Below are 19,731 nucleotides of genomic sequence, written 5' to 3'. Positions count from 1 at the left end.
TTGAAAATGCTCTGGCTTCTAGTAACAGACATCTTGACTAATAGTGGCTTGAATCATAAGCACTCTTTTTGTTGAGTAAACAGAATGTTTGAAGGTAGGTAGTCCAGGGTGGAATCAGTAGCTTAGTGAGGTTCTCCAGCAGCCAGGCAGGCTCTTTGAAGTTTTTGCTGCATCCACTTCATCATCTGAGAGATCATTGCCTCCTGGCTACAAGACAGCTAGTACAGCTCCAAGCAGGGAAGAAGAGTCAGAGGCAAATGGTTTCTCTTTGCATTCAGTAAGATCCCTACACCTGTCAGAATCAGCCAAACGACCAACCTAGACTAACCAGTGGCAAAGGGAAAGGAGATTCTAGACTTGCATTGGACCAATTATCATTCATCCTATACCCCTGAAGGCAAAGAATAGGTGCCCAAGACCTGAACAGCTCAGAGTTCTAACAGCAGGGAAGGAAAGAGGAGAGAGGATGGATATTGTGTAGAAAATAAAACATGTCTGCCAGAAACACTTACTAAAGATTTATTGAATGTAAAAGTGAGGCTGCATTATGACTTTCATAGATCCTAAAAACTTTGCTTTTATGGGTTTATTCCTCAAAAAAAGTAAAAATAGTGTTTTAGAACTGAGTTAAGATAAAGACACATAAAATCCAGACTGAATTGTGATGTATTCATTCTTATGTTTAATTCTGATTTTATAAATAAAAATTGAAACATTTTTGTTGGCCCTAAATCATGTATCTGCTATGCCTCGTGGATAATTCCACCCTGGGTTTATGTTGTGTTTCCAACGGACTTAGAAACACTAGAGGGAAGGGACTGTGTACTAGGTGTCATTATTGCCCTCAAAGCCCCCATCACATCACTATGAATCTAAAAGCTGCTCAACAAATATTACCGAGTTGAGCTAACATATCACCATTTCTTCCTCTAGGGTGAGCCAGGTCCTCCTGGTCCTTATGGTTCTCCGGGAGCCCCTGGTATTGGACAGCAAGGTATTAAGGTAAAGATCCGTGTCTCTTTGACCATTGATGATTTTTGAATTTATTGTAGGGGCTGGGGGAGCTGTGATTTAAACTCTGCTCAGCCTTGCCCTCACGAGTGCAAGGAGGCTGCTCGCAGAAGTTACATCTGGATGCTTGGACACTGAGTGCCATGCTCAGGGTCAGTTACCACTGAATCACCAGTGTATTTTGTTATTTGGTTGGAGGGAAAATTTGCTAGTCTCCGAATACCCACTCTCTGGCCAGTGTACATCTGGTTCTGTTGATTCTTTATGGACTTGGAATGTAAACATGCAAAATGTTACTGGGATGTGAAATACCTTAATAGATAAACTACCACCTGCTCACAGTAAATAAGCTGACAGGGGCAGAAACCAGAAGAACCATGACACTGAAAAGTATATGTTGTCAGGAAGGTTAGTCGGGGACTAGAAGGAACTAGAACACCAGCACTGTGCCCTCTGAATCCTGCAGGATTAATAGAGTTTATTTTAAATGGATTTTCTCTGACATTGGGACAAAAAGACATTGATGCAGGACTAAAACAGAGAGCAGTACAAAACAGTGCACTTTGAATGTAAACAATGTCCCCATGGATGGCACGTACACAATAGCACTTGAGACTTCAGGGGAGGTGGAGTTTATGTCAGTGCAGTTATTGGAGAAGGATTCTGAAGGAGATCAAGTGTGAAACGGAACTGAGAGGAGAGGTGCCATGGGGGAGAGTGAGGACAGGGCGGGGGAGGGCAGCATGCCAGGATGGTGGGGAAGGGGCAGGAGTGGCATGAATATTGTCATCTCAGTCACCAAAAGGCATCACACACAGTCCATTCTGCCAATTACTACACAGTAGTTTCTGAAAGCGGAACGTGCCCTATTGCATTTAGACAAGAAGGGATGCTGAACATTTTAAGGTAGTTTGTTCACTTACATTCAAGCCATTCCTCCTCCTCCAGATTATGTTTTATCTTTTTGAATGAGAAAAGTTTGACTGTTTTGCTATTTATCTTTGTTGAACTCTTGAGAGTATTTTGTGCTGTTTCTTCTTTATGTAAAAGCCCAACCTTTCATTTGATCATTTCTTTCTCTTAGGGGGAGAGAGGCCAGGAAGGAAGAACAGGGGCTCCGGGACCGATTGGCGTTGGTGAGCCAGGCCAGCCAGTAAGTAGCCAGAAATTCTAGACGGAATAGGAAGGACACATATAGTTCTTATGTCCTCCCTCTGGCTAGAAAAATGGTTCAATAATCCATCTTGTATCTTTTGGACAAACAAATGATAGTAAATATGCAAGAACCAGATACAAGGTCATTTTTCACAATTAAAATAGGGAAGCATGTGCGCACACATACAGACACAGTAGGTTTACAGTGGTTCATATGGAAAATAATACAATGATTAATAAGTAATAATACAAGAATAAACTCTGTTTTGCATACTCACAACTGTAAACCTACTTTGGCCCCACTCTGTATGTATATGATATGTACAACTGCTCTCTCTTACTGTAATCTCTTACAAGATTTGTTAGCTTGTTCAAGAATTATGTGTCGAAATTTCCTAGGAGATACGAGATCTGGATTCAGGCCTAATGCCTGTAATTTACTTTCCTGTAACCATGAGAAACTCACCAACAATGAGGACTACTCATTACCTAATCCGTGAGTGTGTTCTAAAGCTGGTATGAAGGATGGTAGACAGGCCAGACCTGTGTTATCTGTAGTCTCTACCTCATGTAACTTTGAAGTTTCTATTGTTGGAAAAGAAAAATAATACTTCTGTCAAAAGAGATCTAAAGAGGAAATGAATAAAACATGACCATTCTAGCATAAAAAGCTCCTTAACTTTTCAAGTAATCATTCCCCTAGGAAAGAAAATGGTTGACTCACTGGGGTACAAATGAAAACATGGCTGGTGTCCCAATTTGGTTTTGCATTGCATAGCACCTCACGTGTAAGTAGTAACAGAAACGTGCTTCCGGGTTGTAGGCTGTGAGTGGAATGGGAGCATATTGTTTGAGGGTTAGGCTTTTCACTAATGTCTGTGCACACATTCAAAAAAGAACACATCTCAATGAGGAAAGATATACTGCACTGATTATCTAGAGACCAGTGATCAAGTCTCAGTTCTGTTAACTAGGTAGTGCCCTTAAAGGTGAACCCCCGAGAGAGAAGAAATCAGCTTTCATGAGACACTGCTGGTTCTTCACTAGAGAGGGCCATCAGCTAGAAAGAAAGACACAGGCTCATGTAGATCGCCATGTGTTCTGGGAGTACAGCAGAGAATCTGGGCTTTTTTAAGAAACTGGAATAAACAAGAATTTTTTCATAATACTCTGAATAAGTGGGAATAAAAACTAGCTACATAAATACATTTTTAAAAATGAGCTGCTAAAAATAACAGAGTAGAATTTATTAAACTTCCACCAGATAGACAAATCTTAACATTTTGCTACACTTGCTTTAGATTTTCTTGCAAAGACATAAAACATTATGGGTACAGTCAAGTTGACATAATCTCTTCCAGAAAATAGAAGAGGAAAGAACACTTCCTAACTTATTTTACAAGGCCAGTTTTCTCTCAATACCAACACAAGACAATGAGAACACATAAAAAGAAAGCTATAGAATAATATCCCTCAGGAATATAGACACAAACATCCTAACAAAATCTTGGCGAGTAGAATTCAGCAATATATAAAAAGAATTATACAGCAGCATCATATGAGGTTCATTCCTGGATGCAAGACTGATTTAATAATTGAAAAGTAATCATTATAGTACATTGTACTGTAGGCTAAAAATTATAGGATCGTATAAAAAAGAAACAGGAAAGCATTCAATAAAATTCAAAATTCAAAACCCTCATAAGCCCTGATAAAAACTCTCAGAAACTAGGAATAAAAGGGAACTTCTGTGATACAAAAAACTACAGCTAACATATATTCAATGGTGAAGTGGTAAAACCAAAAACAAGAGAAAGATTTCTGCTTTCACCAATCTTATTCAATGTGAGTATTAGAAGTCTAAGCCAGAACAATAGGCAAGAAGAGGAAATAAAAGGCATAGATTTCAAAAAGAACTAAAGCTGTCCCTATTTGCAGATGACATAATGGTCTTCATAGAAAATCCCCAGAAATCTATACCAAACCTCCTAGAACTAATAATTGAACTAATAATTGAGGTCATGGGATACAAGCTGGACATGCAAAATCAATTTTATTTCTATGGTCTAGTAACAAATACAGAAACTACCAGCTTTAATTTTTGATTACCACTTGTTTTGTGATGGTCTCAGAGGTGACTGATTCATGAAAAATAAATTGATTCAGAATCTCAGGTGATCTGTTTGTTTTATGTGCAAGGTTATTTCAAGAGCTATCAGTAAAAGGAAAATACTCCCTGAAGTAGAATTGTAATTACTTTGAAGTCAAAAATAAAGTACATGGTATGTGTGAATATTATAGACAATTATTATTATTATTATTTAAGATATTTACCTTTAATGCTTGCAATGTATATTATAACCACTTTGTTTATTGTCCACACTATTTAGATTAAGGAAAGTAAGAAAATAATGGATAATTATACTTTATCTTGCTAATGTTTCAAATAAAACATTTCACTGACTAGACTGTGTTAACTGATAATTAGGTTCCTCCATTATATTTTTTCATTAGAGGTGTTCATTAGACACCAAATAAGTACGCCATAGTTGTAATTGATTTTCATGGCCTTTGAAAAGGATACTGAGTTTTTTATAGAAGCATTTCTGTCCTTTAAAAATGTTCCATTGGTGCTGTCTTCATAAATTAAAAATATAGTTAATTTAACCCAGTACCTGCCCTTTCTCTTCTGAGGTTAACAATCATCTCCTATCCTGACCACTCAACTAGAAAACTTGAGAATGTAGTGGTGGTGTGGAATACTACCCTGACGGTTTGTAGTAACTGAAACTTGGCTCTCTGTATTTTTAAATGCTCCTAAGTGATTGCTCACTAGCATTCACTCTCTTTTCTCAGCAGTTTGGAACATGTGGCTCCTAAAAGCCACCATTATTTTCACTGTCACCTTAGTTGAGGTATTCTAGAAATGCGGGCAGAAAGGGTCCGCGTTTGTTCTGTGCAGCGTGCCTCTCTCCATACTTAATGTCACCCATTCATGCGGAGAATACCTTCTTTGTCAAAATGTCCATAAAAGGACAGTCTTAGCAACTGCAGCACTCAAGGAAAATAATTTTGATAGTGCTAGCAGATATTTATTGAGTGCTTCATTTGTAGAAGCTTTAAATCTCTCTGACTTAGTCCTTACAGTAATACTGAGGTTGAGGTAGGTACTGTTGCTACCACCATTGTGATAAGTTTGCTGAGCTCTAGAGAGAGGAACTTATTTGTGTAAGGTCACACTGCCAATACTACCTAGCAGAGCTGGCACTTGAACCTCAGTCCAAAGGACACCAGAATCTGCTTTTAATGATCATGCAAGACTCTAAACTCCATGAGACAGAAAGCAGGTTGGTCTGATCCTCTTAGAACCTAGCATGGAGCCTTGCACCTGTTAGGCATTTGGTAAATATTTATTGAATGAATGAAAAAAATGGAATAAACTGGAAAATAGACTTATTTAGCATTTAATGTACATTGTGTTATTTTTATATGTCATATCATTGGGGAAAATGATAATCAGTCAATATATTTTCTTGTCATAGTGTGTGATGTTAGACATTGTTTAGTTTACAATCCAGTTTTCATGTCATATTTATTTCCCCTTAGTTAATTGCTCTAACATTAGAATAAGCTGTCATGAATATTAATGCTTTAAGAACTTGGATTGCTAAAAACTAGGTTTTCCCATAAACATAACAATTTAAATGGAATTAAATGTTAGCTTTTTATTTTAATTAAAGTCTTTACTAAATTGATTATGAATAAATATTAAAGAAGACTGTCTTTTAAAATATATCATATTAGGGGGGAATATATTATATATGGTGTGGCTCAGTGGTTAAACATTGACCTATGAACCAGAAGGTCATGCATGGTTCAATTCCCATTCAGGACATATGCCCCAGTTGCGGGCTCGATCCCCAATGTGGGGCGTGCAGGAGGCAGCTGATCAATGATTCCCTCTGTCTTTCTCTCTCCCCCCTCTCCCTCTGAAATTAATAAAAATATATTTAAAAAACAGAAAAAACAAATACTGATATACAATTCTTATAAGCTTTGCTGTAAGCTTTTTTTCTTACAAATCCATAATGGTGCTCAGTCACTGATTAGCATAATGCTCCATCCTGGTTCTGCTTCCAGGCTTTACCAGAAAGCATCTCTTAAATGACCCTGGATGACTTTGTATCCAGCTCCAAGGTCATTCAGAGGAGCTCTTATTCTGTCTCAGGTTTATTTCCCTGGCAAGTGAGCCCTAATTATCTTTTTAGAGCCATTCAAGGGAAAGCTCCAGTCTGGGCTTCTAAGATTCCCGTTGTTAGTCTCTGTTCTACTTTTTGGCCTGCTGGCCAAGAAGATGGAGTGGGAAAATGTACAGCCTTTTAAAATTCCTAGTGTTTAAGTGAGTTGTTTTTTATTATTAACTGTTGTTTTTTATTATCCGGTGAGTACCTTTCCAGTCAGTCCACTTCAATGCCTGAAACTGTTGTTTTTCTTACGTGAGAAGTTCGCACCTTTCCTAGTGCCTTTCTGAGCAATGGTTACATGGACTTCTTAATTTTAATCATTGAGATTGAAAATCATGCGTCCCTTGATCCAGATTTCTATGCACACATAAATCTCCAGTGGATTCAACTAGTTCTTGAAAGATTTCAAGTTTGAGTCCAAATTTATGAGGATAGAAATTAAAACATATGTAAACAGAATTCAGTATTTTAACCAGCTGTGCAGTGATTTCTTCACAGTCCCCCCAGGCCCCATAATTCAACTCTGAAATTACTCTGCATCCGTCTCCAGCCATGCAGTCCTCAAAGTTAGCCTTTCCTCATCCGGTTTATTTTCTGTACCTTATTCTAACACATCACTTAATTTCCATTTCCCATTAATTTGAGGACACCAGAATAGATAATCAGATGCCAACCAAGTGGAACAAGTATTTAATACGATGGGAATATTATTCTTCACAACTATAATTCTCCTGATTACTATGAAGCTTACTAAAAGGATTCTTACTAATGACTTCAATAGGACTATGTCATGCCCATGTGAACTGAAATATAACCATTTTTTCCCCTTCCTCTCCTCCCTTCCCTTTCCCCTCCTCCCATGATCCTTCTCTCTTCTTTATTCTTCATTCCCTTTTATCCCATCCAGGGTCCCCGTGGTCCCGAGGGAATGCCAGGAGAGAGGGGCTTACCGGGAGAAGGCTTCCCAGGACCAAAGGTAACCAGACCTTCTGTACTAGGAAAAGTGCTTTGTCTTGCATGGTCATGAATTACAAATTTTAAAAACTGTGTCCAATTATCAAAAGTCAAGTATTTTCCTGACCAACTTCACCCTATTAAATGAAGGAATATGTAAATTTCCCCTTACCATGAAACGACAGTGAATTTTGCAATCATAAATGAGTCATTGACAGACTTCTACTTTATATAATTATTGCGTGTGAACTTAGAAAAATCTCTTGGACTGGAGTCATTAAAGCACAGTGATAGCCTCTTTACGCCCAGTAGTTGAGTTACAGTGTGTAGCTATGACAAAGCTTTACTCTCAGCTTTGTTTTTGTGAAACGTAGATAAGAAACCAATTTGTAACAGCATTGCCTTTAGTATAATAAAAAAGGAATTAGCTTATTACTATAAGGAGCAAAATGGTATGAAAAACCAATCTTTTACCTGGCAATTGAGAATTTAAACGTCTCCACTGCTTCCCATATATAATTCTTGGAGCTCAAGTTCCTCTAGACCAGGGGTTGGCAAATTTTTTCTTTCAAGGCCAGGCAGTAAATGTTTTAGGTTTTGTGAGCCATATGGTATGTGTTGCAACTACTTAACTCTGCTGTTGTAGCATGCAAGCAGCCATAAACAATGTAGTTTAAATGAATGAGTGTGGCTGTGTTCCAGTAAAGCTATATTTTACAAAACACAGGCAGAGAGCTGGAGTTGGCCATTGGGCTTTAGTTTGCTGATCCCTTGTCTAGGCTGTTTACTCAAAATCTGTGGCACCTTTGACAAAGGCCACATGGGAAATGATTTTCCAAGATACTTTGGGTGGCATCAACAAAATTTGAGAGTAAGTAAGGATAAATTTTGGAGTCTTTTTCCTTCTTTTCTAAAGCCTTTCCCCCAAACACATGTGCATGCACACACACTGCCCAGAGAAGCACACATTCTTTTCTAAGCGACTAAGACCTTCCACGGTATTCAGTCAGGTCCCTAAGTTCTGACCTTCTCAGTATCGCTGCACGCTCTAAAACTACATCTCATTCTTAGCCTCTCCTGTCTTGATCAATATTCAATGACCTATGAGGAAACCATATTTCAGCTAGAGGGAAATTAATTAGCTACAACAAATAATTCATACTAAGTTTTGAGAGACTGCTGGGTTGAATTTTCAGAGAGGCCCCTTTTAACTAACACATTTTAACTTGTCATAATGAATGAAAATAATATGTTAGGTAAAGGGGACTTTAGTCATGTCCTTGACTAACCAATATGTCACTATCAGATATAGAGGCTAGCAATTTAGCACTACATTTCAGAATGATTTATAATACATAGTTTCTTGAATTATTTTTTGTTATATAGTAAATTTATATATATGTGTAGCCCAAACAACCTGGAAAACTTAAATAGCCAGAATTACTTCTCTTTATAATCTATTTTTTTTACTATCTCTATATATAAAAGCCTAAGTGCCTGGCCAGTAGTTATGACGTGCACTGACCACCAGGGGGCAGATGCTCAACGCAGGAGCTGCCGAGCTGTGATGACTTGGCAGCTGCAATTCTCAGGTGACATACCCAGAACCAGAGAGGAGGGAGCCTTAGTGCCAAGTTCAACTGCATGATATAAAGATACACTCTTGCTCATAGTAACCCACACAGTGCATTGCCCTCTATCTCTTCAAACAAATAACCCACTATATTCAGGGTTGTTTTAGGGTCGGCTGTATGTAATTATGTTCTGTGGAAATGACCAGAAGAACCCACTTTTCAGACTACTTTATTCCCCAATCAGCAGGACCAAAGGGAGTTTTCTATATGTGCTCCTTGGGGCTGCTTACCATGATGTAGGACTTAAGTGATTATACCGTGAATACATAGAGACACAAAGGATATTTTCCTGTTTTCTATGTTTCTTGCAAATGTCCTTTGATTTTACTCACGGTTCAAATAAATTCATGAGATGAATACTATTTTTGATTGCTTATATGGTTTATTTTTCATACCAATGCAGTGTGATGACTTCATTGATATTACATTACATAGGTCATGTGATTCAATCCAAGAAGATTTTACATTAATTATTTTAAAACTAAATTTTCAATGAATTCTGATATAAAGCATTTAATAATTTAACCATAGCAAGTATTAGTTCATATACTAATGTGAGGGACATATTTCCATTGTGTGACGGGTATAGTTAAAGCACTGTTGAGGAGACAGAGGACTGACTCAGCGAGTTGTACTCTGTGATTGATTACGTTCCTCATCCCCAGATATTTCTGACTATTTTGGGAATAGAGCTCTTTTCCAACCTTAGTGGTATTTCATATGTGTTCTGCTTGGACAGAGTACCTCCTATTTAAGAGTTAAGACTAATTTTTTTTTGCAAGTTACAAATCTTGGTGTCAGTTAGAATTACCCACTTGCAGTGAGCTGTAAATTTGGTTGCTTTGAATGCTTTAACTGTTTTAAAATTCTGATTTTTATTAGTGCACTGATGTCGCTCTCATATATTTTCAGGGTGAAAAAGGTTCTGAAGGTCCAATTGGCCCACAAGGACTACAAGGCCTGTCAATCAAAGGGGACAAGGTAATACATATAGGATATAGGATGGAAGAGAACCAGTAAAATTGTTTTTAAAAATGTTTGTTATGTATGTACATTTATAAACTGTATACAACCTGACAACCACACCACACAGGTATCAACTTAGTTGTAAATCAAGTATATGCAAGGTATATTATTGTAGAGATGAATTATTATCTGGAAATTCCCATGTTATATATTTATAGTAATGTCTCATTTATTTGGGTTCTGACTTCCAGTATCCCTATCGTCAGCCAAGCAGCTTTGAAGCCAAACATTAGCAGAATAGACCTCTACTTAGTTAAGAAAATAGCTGTTGAAACATGACTTGACCTCATTACAGAAGCGATATCTAACCTTAGGCTCCCACTAAAAAATATTACTTTAAAAGGAGGCTGAAAGAAGATAACTCATTTAAGAAAACTAGCATTGATGTTCTCCAGCAAGGACCAACAGGAATCCACCTATAATTGAACAAATTTAGGTTTATTGATTCTGCTGTGAAAGAGGCCACATACCGTGGGAACCTATCACAACTCAGTAAGATGAGAGATTTTTTTTCATAGAATTTGGGTTTATATATTAGGTGGCTTGGGCAAGTGTCTAAGAAAGTATGAATTCGCTCTGAACTGGATGCTCTCAGGAAGTGGGGGTAATTTTAAGTTTGGGCATTTTAATGAATCTTACCTAGGAGGAGAGAAAGATGGAGCCAGGCTAGTTGCAATTGGTAAAGAAGTAGAAGTTATTCATTTCAGTCGGTACAGGTCTAGGACAGTGATGGCGAACCTTTTGAGCTCGGCGTGTCAGCATTTTGAAAAACCCTAACTTAACTCTGGTGCCATGTCACATATAGAAATTTTTTGATATTTGCAACCATAGTAAAACAAAGAGTTATATTTTTGATATTTATTTTATATATTTAAATGCCATTTAACAAGGAAAAATTAACCAAAAAAAATGAGTTCGCGTGTCACCTCTGACACATGTGTCATAGGTTCGCCATCACTGGCTAGGAGGATGTTTGATCCCTTTTGAGAAATTTGGACATTGTTTTTTTTTGTTTTGTTTCTGTCTATGCTCAGACATGACTATGGAGAGGTTTTGCTTCACCACAGAGAATGGCTATGTCTGACACTGGTGTTCTGGAAAATCATGTTCAACCCTGCGGCCTACCCGCCATTGCCTTCTTCTCACTAGTTACTTGTCTTCTTTAAAATAGCTACAAATTATATCCAGATTAGAAGTAGGGATGAGGCCAGTGATAGAAGCTACTGGAGGCTGATAAGGTCCTAAATACAGTGGGAAGGGAATGATGCCAGAGAATGGGAGATATAAAAATACACAAAAAAACAGAGACCTCATGTCAATTTGGAGTCATTTATATGTCAACCTCTAAGCATATCATTATATTATATATTATATTAGAATAATGATTGATATTCAAGATTACCTTAAGTGTGTTTCAATCTTGAAGTACTTATTTCTTTTATTTACTGGTAGCCATCTCTTCCGGGAATCTGTGTTTAAATAGCAGAGATAGTGGGAAATAGTGAGTTATACAAATTTTAGATGCAGTACAACTCTTGGTTGTAACTTCAGCTCCAAAATACTTTAAAAATAAGGAAGATGTGCTTTCTTCCTTTGGAGCAGTGAAAATTGAGTACAATAGAATCATGTTTTAGGAGTTCAGTAAATTAACTTTTTTAGGTTTCATTGACATTGCATTTTTATTTTTACACCTGGAGTTCATGCAAAGAAAACACATGGAAATATCAGGACATTATCACAGAGTAATTGCAAAGCCATCATCTGCTATTCTCTTACCAAATCAAACCGTCTTTCTTTTCTCTTCCCTTTCTTCCTTTTCTATCCTTTTATATATATTAGATTCAGAGACTTGGTGCCTCTGTTTCAAGTGATAAGATAAACACCTCTATGTTAAGGGCTCTCAAATATATAAATTGATACAAAACAAGGAAGTAGTTTTGATATAGATTTTAAGTGTCTATAGCAATGCACAGAAGAGGATCTCTCTTTTGGGTATACTGAATATTTGCAGAATAGTGGTTATGAGTTGGGTTTTGCAGTCAGAGAGAGGAGACTTGAATCTTGCGACTGAATGGGGTGTACTTAACCTCATCAGGAAAATGGGGATGTCTACCTTCAGAGGGTTGTTGTGAGGATTAAATGAGATACAGAATGAAAAGCATTTAGTGCAATGCCTGCCACATGACAGGCAATCAAGTTATGAATCAGAATAATCCAGTTCTGAATTAGAACTGAACTCCATTACATTTTCCTTCCTTGATTCTTATTTAGACTGGGATTTATACAGAGTGAAACACTGAGAAGCATACCCCAGGGCATGTTTTAGCGACAGGTTCAACGGACTTTGTAATAGTATAAACAGTATAATCTAATGATGTACTTTTGTTCATAAAAATATATTTATTTAGCCCAGCATTGGCCAAATAAATGTGGGGCTGGCTGCCTGTTTTTGTAAATAAAGTATTATTAGAACACAGGTACACCTGTTCATTTATGTGTCATCTATGGCTGCTTTCACACTAACCAAGCAGCATTCATTAGTCACGAAAGAGACCTTATTATGCCTTCACACATAAAATATTTGTTGAAAGACACAAAGGATAGATAAATGATATTCTTCTTAATGATAACATTTATTTTGTTTCCCAAATTTATTTCATGGAGGGGAGAGGTAATGTTCTTTAATTTTGTTGTGTTTAACTTAGAGAATTTCTTAATTTTCAAAATGCATTTTAAAAGGATTAGGAGGGAAAAGGTATTTAGAGAATTTTACAATATTTTGCTTCAATTTATTTCTCAAATCCTGTTTTCCTTGGACTATGGATTTTATACTTTTAAACATTTCTGTTATGAGCCTAACATAAAGTGTGTCATTATAATAACCATTCAGGAACTTTTGATTTTTATGAGAAAAAATGACTGATAAATATAAACTGGTGCAAATTCTCACCAATTCAGACTAAATAGTAAATCATAATTAACTATTTTGGCAAGTTTGAACTAAACTGTTTAAAAGGAGTTTGCTAACTTTCCATGTTGAACTTTTTTAAGGATATAAAAATAGATTTGAATCCAACGTAATTCCTGATTAGCAAAGTATGAAAGAATTAAGTTTCATTTTATTGTTATATTTCTGATTTATTTTCTATACAGGGGGACTTGGGACCTGTGGGACCCCAAGGACCAATGGGCATTCCCGGAGTTGGGAGTCAAGGGGAACAGGTAATCAATGCTCTTGCCCTTTCCTGGCCCAATGCTGGAGTTCATCGAAGGCCAGTCCTGCAAACACCAATGAGTGTACTTGATAGTTAAATTGCAATGAAATTCACACCCAAAGTGAATATAGGAAAGGATAAGATGGTTTGTGAGATCTTATTTATTAGAACTTCCAAAACTTAAAAAATAGTGAATTTCTTGATGCTGTAACTTTTAACCTTAAAACCTAATTAATAGGAGTTTTTGGATAATAGTTTGTATTTTTAGTATCCCTTGGGAGCAATAGTTTATTTACCTGTTGCTTTGTGTGTCTATTCCCCACCCCCTTGCAGCTTTGTGAGTGATTAAATCGCACTCTCTCTTAATGCCAGTATGTAATACTTCCACCCCCTAGCCATGAACCAATCTGAAAAATGTTAAATTTAAATCAAGGTCCAGAATCAGAGGTAACTACTTGACTTTAAGGGGCACCATTCCTGAATAGACACAAGCCACAAACAGAGTTTATAAATGACACTTGGCCCCTGTTGGTCAGAATAAAGAAAAGATCTCTTAGCTTGTCTTTACATTCATGACTGAAATTGCTTCCAAAACCTTCTGACCAGAACTACTGGGAAAGCTGGATAATCTTGTTAGATCTGAATAATATGAAGATAATATAACAGTTCTATCTAGAGTTGTTGCTGACCATATGCTTTTACCTACATTATCTCATTGAATTAAGTAACCAATATACCCAAATTTATGCTGAACACCCTTCTGCTTAAAAAATGGCAAATCAGTTTGGTTAAAATTTAGAGTTAAGGTTTGCATTATTCTACTACCTAGAGAATGAATAGTGCTTCTTTTATCTAAGATAGTGGGAGAAGAAAAGGATTTTAAAAATGAGATAATTCCAAAGCTTGTTGACATTAATTCTGAGTTATTTCTGACTGTCTTCTAATTATTGAGTATATGTTTATTGTTGCTAATCCAAGCAACAGCAAAGTTGGACTTACTCCTTTTTCCATTTCCTTTTCCTTGGTAGAGGTCCTAGTGTAGTACATTAGGAGGGTTAAGATACAAGAGAAGCCAAGATAAATCTATAAATAAATGCTTAGAAAATATTTAAGAGCTGTACATTTTGACTGCATAGGGGTTGACTGTGTGACCAGGCATTCTCAGGCTTTGTAGTTTGTTTACCTTCTAATCTCAGAAGTGGCTGGACAGTGCTGCCACATCCTGGGTCTCGTGGTGCTCCTGGTGCTGAGTCACCACCATCAGGCTGAAAAATGAGGTTCAAAGAAAGCCAAGTCTTTCCAGATGGCCTGGAAGTTCTGGACCTCCCACCTGCAGCTTCCTGTTGCCTTTAATATTGGTTCTTCCTGGAGGTTGTTTTCCTTTATCTTAACAAAGCCCTCAGACCTCCTCGACCTCTTTGGTTTTCTCATCCCCTTCTGTTCTTTTCCAATAGAAAACAATTTTTAAGGTAGAAAGGTCCACATGGAGCTAAGCCCTACTGGGTAGGAGATGGAATAGAATGTGCTCTTTGTTAATTACTCTGAGCAAGAAACAAATTTGTTTCCTTTGATCTAAACTCTACTTAAATTTAATCTTAATTCATGCCGTTATTCATTTTTCTTCTTATCCTTAATTTAACATGTTTAGCCATTGAATTCCTGTAATTATTAGATCTTTCTATTTTTCCTTTAGAAATGAATTGTCCCATTCATCTGTTTATGAGGGAACTTCTGTTTCCATTTCCAGCAACTAGCATATAATATCCCTCAAGTGGCCTGCAGATTTTCATTAAATATTTGCAGACTTGACAATATCAAATTTTTATAAAACAGAGTAGAATCTAAATAACCATATATACATGTGTATGCACATATAGGCACATCCCTTGGAAATTTTTTGGTTCTTTGTCTCATTGCATGCTACTTGTGGACTACTGAAAAAGTTAAGAAGAATTCCTTCTTATAAAGGCTCAATATCTTAAAACTTGGCTTTCTTAAATTGTTTAGACTGCTTCATCTTCATCAACCAGAGAAAGGGAATACTAATTGTACTTTTTAAAATGAGCAAGCAGTTGTATGATATAGTTAGAGAAAGGGCATAACATTTTCAATAAAATAATCATATTTCTGTAACCATTATATGCACTGTCATGGTTTGTGGGGTGCAAGCAAAACAAAATCTTAGTTTTTTCTCTCATCATCCCTTTAAACTTTTTTTCATTAGGGGAATATTTTTCTTTGTTGGAGCACAGAAAGAAATTATCACCAGGCTATAGACTTTTCTTATCACTTTTAAGTTAATAGAAAGTTTTAGGGTCGCTCTAAGTTACAAATCACAGTTTTAATTGTACAATAAAAACTATATAGTCGATGTATAAATCCTCCTTTCAATTTTTCCTCATTTGGTCTGAGCTGCATGGAGACCCTGTGGTCCATGGGAAGGTATCTGCTTCTCCTCCCTCCCAGCTGAGTCAAGGCTGGAGGGGAGGTTCAGTACAGAAATTCTTTCTTGGCTGCTCCATTGTCAGATGGCTTTGGGTCCTCTGGTCTTGGCAGATTTTGATTTTGACACCCTTTCTTGTGGGGATCCGGCACTGGCCCCTGCTTTTGCTCCTCCTAGGACATGGGTAAAGGACTCTCTTCCTCCAGCGATTTCTCCCATCAGCCTCTGCTTTTCTGGAGGTTTACTCTATATCGACTCTTTCTGTTGGAGTTCCGTTACTCTTTCAGACCCTTTTGGACAGGACTCAAAACAGCTCCAGGTCTACTCTGGTCCACAGAAAAAACTCACATGGCCTTTGCACAAGGCCTGATGCTCAGGCTGATCCCACACCAGCTCTTTCTGGACTATCACAGTCCACTTTAGCTTTCTTAGACATGAGTCAGACGCTAGCCCTTGTGAGTAAAATAGGTGAAGGGATTAAGCAAAACAAAACAAAACTCATAGATACAGACAATAGTATGGTGATTACCAGAGAGAAAGGAGGGCTGAAAAAAGGGGGAGGGGGAAGGTAGAAGAGAGTAAAGGGGGGATAAATGGTGATGTAAGGAGACTTGACTTTGGGTGGTGAACACATAATAGAATATACAGATGATGTATTATAGAATTGTAACTTATAGAACTTTATTAACCAATATATTCAATCAAAAGAGGGCTCTTAAAAAATAAAATTCAGTCACTTTTTTTTGTTTGTTTAAAAAAATATCAAGATCTTCAAGTGGTTACCCCCTTTCTCGAATGGGGTACCGAACAAAGCAACTTAAACCCTTCTCATCTTCTCCAAAGAAAAAATTTCATGACTCCTTTCTCCAAGGAATGCTGTCTCCTTCCCCCTTTTATACCTACAACATGAGTGAGAGTCAGATGTTTGAACATGTATCAGTTTAGTGTCTGCTGCCTATCACTTCTTACAACCTAGGTCAAACCTCCATTTTAACATCTTGATATATACCAATTGGTACAGCTGGTTTGCTAGCATATGACTGAGGTGTGAAATGGGTTAACACGATGAAGAGTTATTGCTCTTCTTTAGAACTCCAAGCTGGCGTGGTGGCTCTGCTCATCAGGGCTTCAGGCTTCTTCATTATTGTCCGCCTGCCATCCTGAGGGTGCGCTTTCTTCCTCCATGGGAAAAACACCATGTCTTCACTTCATCCACTGGAAAACGGGTGTAGGGGAGGAGGAGGCATGCTTCTACCTTTAGCATGGACCGGAAATTACACACATCCCTTCCATTCCCGTTCCATTGGCCAGAACCCAGTCACATGGCAACACCTGGCTGCCACAGGGACTGGGAAATACGGTCTTTATTCCAGGCAGCCATGTGGGCCAGATGAAATTTCTCTTACCATGGGAGAAGGGAGAATGCATTTCATGATTCACCTAGCAGCCTCTGCTATCCCATTCAACTAATATTGACTATTAGTAATTCATTATGGGACATGAACTAAACTCACTTTAGAGGATTGGAAACTCTTACCCACATTTCTTCTTAATTTCACTAAAACTATTAAATTTTTTATTTTTGTTTTAAAGGGAATCCAAGGCCCTATTGGTCCCCCTGGTCCTCAAGGACCCCCAGGACAGGGCTCACCTGGTTCCAAGGTAACTTTCTCAATGAGAAAGGAGTTTCATATGTCTATAAATATACTGGCTGTTTTTGGGGCAGTGGGCAGGTATTTTGAAGGCAGCAGATGAAATGCACTTAAAAATCAGAGATCTCTACTTAATGTAAAATCTTACTGATAATCCTAATGGTGTAGAAAATGTAATATATATTCCTAATGCTCTTAGAAGCTTTATTTAAACAATCTTCATTTATTGTTTTCTTTGTTAGTTTTACTTATGAGACCCTATTCTAGCATCTCAAGCAGTAATATCAGTAGGAACTACCTGTGGTTACATGCCTCTTTGGACTGACTCATTTTTATTCTCACCAGCACTTCCACAGTAGTTCTAACTGCTAAAACATTTAGTTAAAGATATGGAGTCAGAAATGATCCAACAAATAAACATTTTCTATAAAAAGGAATCAAATTATCTCCTAAATTAGAACTATTATTTATCCCTTGGGGAAAGGTATGACACCTATTTCTAATTAGCTATCCTTAATGTTGCTTCAAAAAATCATTAATCATTGTTAAATAAATAAAATACTTCTCTGAGAGGTCTCGCCTTCAAGCCCACTCCTTAGCGATGCCCATGTGAGAAGCAGCTCAATAGACTGCTGTTACTGTCCTTGAGATGCCTGATTCGGGGCACATCATCGGAAGCTCAGGTTGTTCTCTCTGGTTATGATACTGCTTTTGATCATCGGTCATCTTGACTTTTCATGTGTCAATTTTAGTTGTTCTAGAATATAACTATCATTTCCAGGGACTCTTTATGGGGGGTGGGGGTCCTTACAATCAATTTTGAGTATGTTACATAGCCTATACTTTAAGCCAGATCTTTCCACAGTCCAAATGTGGTGGGGTAAATATATATATGAATTGAGCACATGAAGCTCAGTGTTCTCTTATTTTGTTGATATAAGACAACTCTTAGGAGACCAAAGAAGGAGTATGTTGTTTTAATTTTGCTGCCTTAGTCAAATACTCTTCAAATATTCTTTCCTTATTAGGGAGAGATAGGCCTGCTAGGACCTCCAGGCCCTAGAGGACCAGTGGGGATTGGAGTACAAGGTCCAAAGGTGAGTTGACCATGCTGCTCAGAAGCATTTAGATGATTTATGTGATATTATGTAAAGTTTCATTTATATCCAAATGAAATACAGATCATGCATGTGTCATCTAACTGTTCCTTTCTTTACCAGTGTAGAGTGTTTATTCAGAAAAGGGTCTGATGCTCAGTATAACTTTTATTGTTAAAGAAAAACCAAAATAGGTTTATTGTAATGACTGCTGCTTGTTTTATTTACTTATTCATTTATTAGCAGCACAGACTCTATTTTGGCACAGAGTGATTCTTTAGAACATTATTGCCTGCCATATTATAAAACAAAGCACCTAGTAGTTAGGATTTCAGTAAAGGCTACTTCCCTTCCTTTGTTTTATGATTTCCTAAGCAATCCATTCCCTAAATCTAACATATGTTCAGCCCACTTCTGTTACCCAGTAATTTTATATGTCAACATGCTATTTGTTTCCCTTGCTTTTACGTAACTCTTATCTCAACTTGCATGTTTTTTGAATTTAAGGTGACCCTTGAACAATGTGAAATATAAAGGTGTGGACTCCCTCCAACAACTTTTGACTTCCCGTAAAGCAAGTTGTCCCTTGGTATCTGTGGGGGTATTGGTTCCAAGACCTCCATAGACATCAAATTTTTGGAGACTTAAGTGCCTTACATAAAATGATATAGAAGAATGCATACAGTTGGCTGTCCACATACATGGATTCCCAATCAGAATAATTTCACTGTACTTTTTTTTCAGTAGCTTTTTTAGTTTGGTTTAGTTGAAATGCCTCTCAATTATCTTTAATATATTTTGCTTGTAATAAATGTAGTAAGGACACTTTTATACTGTTTGAAATGGCATGTGTTTTCTCTGAATATATTAAAAAACTTATTCTTAATCATAAATTAACTTGAAAGCAAGTAGAACTGTTGAGCATTAGAGCTGGAAGTGATGTTAAGTCCCCAATTTTTTCATGTCACTTTTATATTCGTTTCTCAGGATTGCTGTAACAAAGTACCACAAACTGTGTGGCTTAAAACAATAGGATTTATTGTCCCATAGTGCTGGGGACTAGAAAAAAAATCAAAGTGTGTGCAGGGCCATCTCTCCTCCAAAACCTGTAGGGAAGAATCCTTCTTTGCTTCTTCTTAGCTTGTGGTGGCCAACCCTTGGCATCCTTTGGCTTGTAGCTACATCACTCTAATCTTTGCCGCTGTTGTCACACGGTATTCTCCCTATGTGTCTTATCTTCACATGGTGTTTTCCTCTTTTTATAAGGACACCAGTCATACTGGATTAGGGCCCACGCTAA

The 19,731-nt window shown here is 37.3% G+C and overlaps 1 protein-coding gene across 1 annotated transcript in view; it reads left to right on the top strand.

Moving 5' to 3' along the window:
* COL28A1 (collagen type XXVIII alpha 1 chain) overlaps positions 1-19,731 on the top strand; it is a 135,129-nt gene that overhangs the window by 40,883 nt on the left and 74,515 nt on the right. Inside the window, 7 exon segments of the mRNA XM_014452430.2 lie at positions 934-1,002; positions 2,096-2,164; positions 7,318-7,386; positions 9,911-9,979; positions 13,178-13,246; positions 17,276-17,344; positions 18,363-18,431. Of these exon segments, the coding sequence (XP_014307916.1) occupies positions 934-1,002; positions 2,096-2,164; positions 7,318-7,386; positions 9,911-9,979; positions 13,178-13,246; positions 17,276-17,344; positions 18,363-18,431 (483 nt within the window).

This window comes from Myotis lucifugus, unplaced genomic scaffold (genome assembly GCF_000147115.1).
Source record: "Myotis lucifugus unplaced genomic scaffold, Myoluc2.0 scaffold_15, whole genome shotgun sequence".
Taxonomy (NCBI): Eukaryota; Metazoa; Chordata; class Mammalia; order Chiroptera; family Vespertilionidae; genus Myotis; species Myotis lucifugus.
Note: the sequence above shows the minus strand (reverse complement) of the source record. Positions and strands in the feature narration are given on the sequence as shown.